General features: G+C 42.1%; 1 protein-coding gene across 4 annotated transcripts; it reads right to left on the bottom strand.

Moving 5' to 3' along the window:
* Nucleotides 1-771: 771 nt before the first annotated feature.
* Nucleotides 772-3,474, bottom strand: si:ch211-284e13.5 (uncharacterized protein LOC793850 homolog). Of its 4 annotated transcripts, XM_041895367.1 has the most exons (4): nt 3,405-3,474; nt 2,451-2,526; nt 1,981-2,340; nt 772-1,761 (listed from the first exon to the last, which is right to left on the bottom strand). In XM_041895367.1, the coding sequence occupies exons 3-4, from the start codon at nt 2,312-2,314 to the stop codon at nt 1,181-1,183; spliced, it is 915 nt and encodes a 304-aa protein (XP_041751301.1). In that variant the 5' UTR covers nt 2,315-2,340; nt 2,451-2,526; nt 3,405-3,474; the 3' UTR covers nt 772-1,180. The 4 variants fall into 4 exon arrangements, with proteins under 4 accessions (XP_041751301.1, XP_041751299.1, XP_041751300.1 ...); XM_041895365.2 differs by having other exon boundaries at nt 772-1,758; nt 2,451-3,451; XM_041895366.2 differs by having other exon boundaries at nt 2,212-2,340; nt 2,451-3,451.
* Between the last annotated feature and the right edge of the window lie 228 nt (nt 3,475-3,702).

Genomic DNA, 3,702 nt, shown 5'->3' with positions numbered 1-3,702 from the left:
TAGCTAGCTGCATTTGCTAGCTAAATAAGTGAAACTGAAACAACTATTGTCTTTCTCTCTCTTTGAGTCAACTACTCAACACATTTTATGCACTGCAGTGCTAGCTAGCTGTAGCTTATACTTTCACTACTAGATTCATTCTCTCATCCTTTGATTGGGTGTAATTACTGTGTAAGTCTATGGAAGCGGGTGAGAACTATGAGCCTTCTAGGTTTTGAATTGAAGTCAATGTACCCAGAGGAGGACTGAAACTAGCTGTTCTCCGGCTATACCATGGTGCTACCCTAAAGAGTGCTGTTGAGACAACTGTAGACCTTCATTGCAAAAAAGTGTGTTTTTATCAATTATTTGGTGACATATGAATATATTTAGTAGTTTTATCAAAAAGAAATAACTTTTTTAATGTTTTACAATTTTTACTGTAAAAATCCCCTTCCTCCTCTGAGGAGCCTCCACTAGTGGTGGTATAGCTGGATCCTTTAATTCTCCTGACCTTAATAGATTAAAACGTGGGAGGAGACCTTTGCCATATACATGCTGAGGCATTTAGATCAACTAAAACTGAATCATTGAGGAACTCCCAGATCAGTACAGTAGGTGGCAGTAATGCTCCTCTTGACCATGTTATTACATAGCTTAGCCAATGGTGTACATTAAGAAATGTTCAAAAATCATATTTCTGTATTGAAATCTGATTTATGACAGAATACATCTAGCATGAGATAATAAAGACAAAGGATACAAAATCTGTTTTAGACAAAGGATACAAAATCTGTTTTGTGAAGTTTTAATACATAAACATTTCAAGCTCCTTGGAACTCCTTCATTACAGTAAAATAAGCGAGGCCATAGTACAACGCCAGTTGATTTCATGTGTCTGGGAATAGATTGTCATTTAACAGGATATTTCAAGCCCTACATCTGTCTACATCATCAATGATCCATCTCACCTCACCTTGAATGAACCGCACTAACAACTGTGCTCCACTCAAAGTTATGCCCCCTTTACCCCAATTATTTATGTTCCTTCCAGTAAAAGACAGGATAAATGTATTTTAACATTTACAGTAAGCTGTAATACATAACAGCTTACTAAATGTTTCCCTCTCTCTGTACATATCCCCAGTGCTTTTCTTGCTCCCGGTCTTTCCATCCATTACAGTCTATCATGAAGGCCTTATCAGCCGACCCCTCCCATTGAGTGAGTGCGTTGGTGAAAGCGCAGCCCCCCACAGTTTCGGAAAGTCTTGCCACACTGGCTGCAGGTGTAGGGCTTCTCTCCTGTGTGAATACGGAAGTGTCTCGTGAGAGCCCAAGAGTGACGGAAGCGTGCATTGCACACGGTGCAGGCATAAGGCCTCTCTCCAGTATGAATACGCTGATGGATCTTCAGGTGCTCCATGCGGTTGAAGTCTCGACCACACAGGGAGCAGTGGTATGGGCTCCGCCCAGGGGGGTAGAGGTTGCGCTTGGGGAGCTTGTTCATATCCTTTGGGTGTATAAGACTACGATGTCGCCGCAGCTCCTCAGACAAATGGAACTTCTCTCCACAGATCTTGCAGATATGCTGTGCTGCAGCCACATTCTTCACTTCACCTGTCTGAGGGCTGTACATCTGGTGTGAGTGAGAGGTGGAAGCCCCAGCATTCTCTCTGGGTGGGTACTGCTGCTGCTTACCAAAACCTGCATGGAGACCTGTAGCTGAAGATGACGATAGGATGTCAAAGTCTGGTATGTTTGGGGTGAAGGTGGGGGAGTCTGCTACAAAGTCAAAGAAGAGAAAATGTATTAACACTTGAAATACTATCATCATCACTGACATGAGATCAAAACCAATTTACTACAGAACTCCTTGGGCTGGTTTCCCAGACACAGTTTAAGGCTAATCCGGGACTAAACATTCTCTATTGAAATTGCTTTTTTAGTCCAGGACTAGGCTTAATTTGTGTGCAGGAAAGCGGTCCTTATTGCAGGACTTACATAGAGAGTGGCTGGTGGAGGGGGTGAATGAGTCTGGATCACTGAGTGGGAGCTGCAGTGCCTCTGGCCTCCAATCCTCCAGCAGCCTGGTTTGAGCAAAGGAGAGATCGTCTGGACAGTAATACTCTTCTCCTCCTCCAGTATGGGGACCAGAGTTCCTACTGCATCCCAGGTCTGCAGACTCCACCTTCACCTCAACCAGACACTTCACATCTGCATCCTTCATGGTACCTTCAGGGAAGGGCTGGCCGTCAGCATGGGTTCTTGATGTATCATTTCCTGTGGTTGGCTCTGTGCATGCTCGGTTAAAATCTTCATGGTTGTCTGAGTACATGTTTGAGAGAACCTCTTCTTTAGTCCCTGCGAATAAATATTGATATGGAGAACATGCATCATAGCTTTGCTGAAACAATAAGTTACAAAACATGTTAAATGTGAATGAACAGCAGTGAGTGACAGTCCCAACTTACCAGCTTCATCTTCATGATTTAAAGTCAATAAATCTGGTTTAATATCTTGAGTGCAGACCCGACCATCCTCACGGATCTCACAAAACGATTCGTTAAGAAATGCAGGGTTATCAACAACTTCTGATTCAAATTCTCCATACCTATCCTCAACATTTGTTGAACTAAGAGACTGATTGGATTCATGAACTCTGTGCTCTCCTTCGCATCCTGATTTGATTGTATTTTGTGAGACGTTTAGAGAATTCAGCTGCTGATGAACCTGTTGGATTCTACTATTGGTGCTGGCTTTTTCCCCTATTATTGATTGTACTTGATGTTCCTCTCCTCGCGCTGCACATAATTGAAGTTCGGCTGCTTGCAAGCGAAACTTAAGGGACTTATTGTCCAGCAGCGTCTCGTGCATTTGATCCCGCACGTCCCTCAACACTTGGCCGACTAGTTTTGTAATCTCAACCACCGCTATCTCCACAGCTACTCCTAATGCATTTTGAATAGTAGAAGTCAATTCATCCTGAAACGAGAATGATAATTCCGCTACTAAAGCAGTGTTTGGAGGACTCACGTTTGCCGACATTTTTTTGTTACCCTCGTCAAATTCTGACATCCAAAGTAATGAGTTATGAAAAATACTGATGTCCAGAGATGTTTTCAAACCATGTAAACAAGATAACTAGTATTTAAGTGAGTTAGCTTGGCTAGTTACATAGCTAGGCATGCATGTTAAACACCTGGCTGGCTGTGTGCATCTGGCAGTGAGTGTGCTCAATATTGTTTTGGTGAAAGATAATCACTCCCTCCCCTTGCCTCGGACTAAACCCTGTCCCTTTGCTTGTTCACTTTAATTACCTAGCGAGTAAAGAATTTAGTCTGTACATAACACTTAGTCACAAAATAATGTAAAACTATAATTTCAAGGTAAATTTAAATAATTGTTGCATGCTTTCCATTTCGTACCTTTCCTCGACTCTAAACGGACGTTTCTTCTTCCTGTTTGCGGTTAGGGCCAACCGGTATCTGTACCTTCAAATTGTAGCCTACACCAGCAATAACTTTCTAGAGGATGTATGATAGATCATGTAACTACAATACGTTTAATAGAAACTCAAAATTTAGAGTATACACGTTGAATGTTATGTTTTAATCAAGTCGTGTGAAAAGCAACGCAATGTTAAACTTTGGGCTGAGTCTTACTTGGCCATCTATTTCACATTAAATGGCCCTGTTCGAATACGTGTTTGCACAATGCATCCTT

Source organism: Coregonus clupeaformis, chromosome 13 (genome assembly GCF_020615455.1).
Source record: "Coregonus clupeaformis isolate EN_2021a chromosome 13, ASM2061545v1, whole genome shotgun sequence".
Taxonomy (NCBI): Eukaryota; Metazoa; Chordata; class Actinopteri; order Salmoniformes; family Salmonidae; genus Coregonus; species Coregonus clupeaformis.
Note: the sequence above shows the minus strand (reverse complement) of the source record. Positions and strands in the feature narration are given on the sequence as shown.

Excerpts from the sequence above, each read along its gene's own strand:
- si:ch211-284e13.5 (XM_041895364.2), bottom strand. The coding sequence starts at position 3,054 with ATGTCAGAATTTGACGAGGGTAACAAAAAAATGTCGGCAAACGTGAGT. Across the intron at positions 2,341-2,450 it reads AAATCATGAAGATGAAGCTG|GGACTAAAGAAGAGGTTCTC; the intron begins GTAAGTTGGGAC and ends ATTTATTCGCAG. Across the intron at positions 1,762-1,980 it reads CTCCACCAGCCACTCTCTAT|CAGACTCCCCCACCTTCACC; the intron begins GTAAGTCCTGCA and ends TTGACTTTGTAG.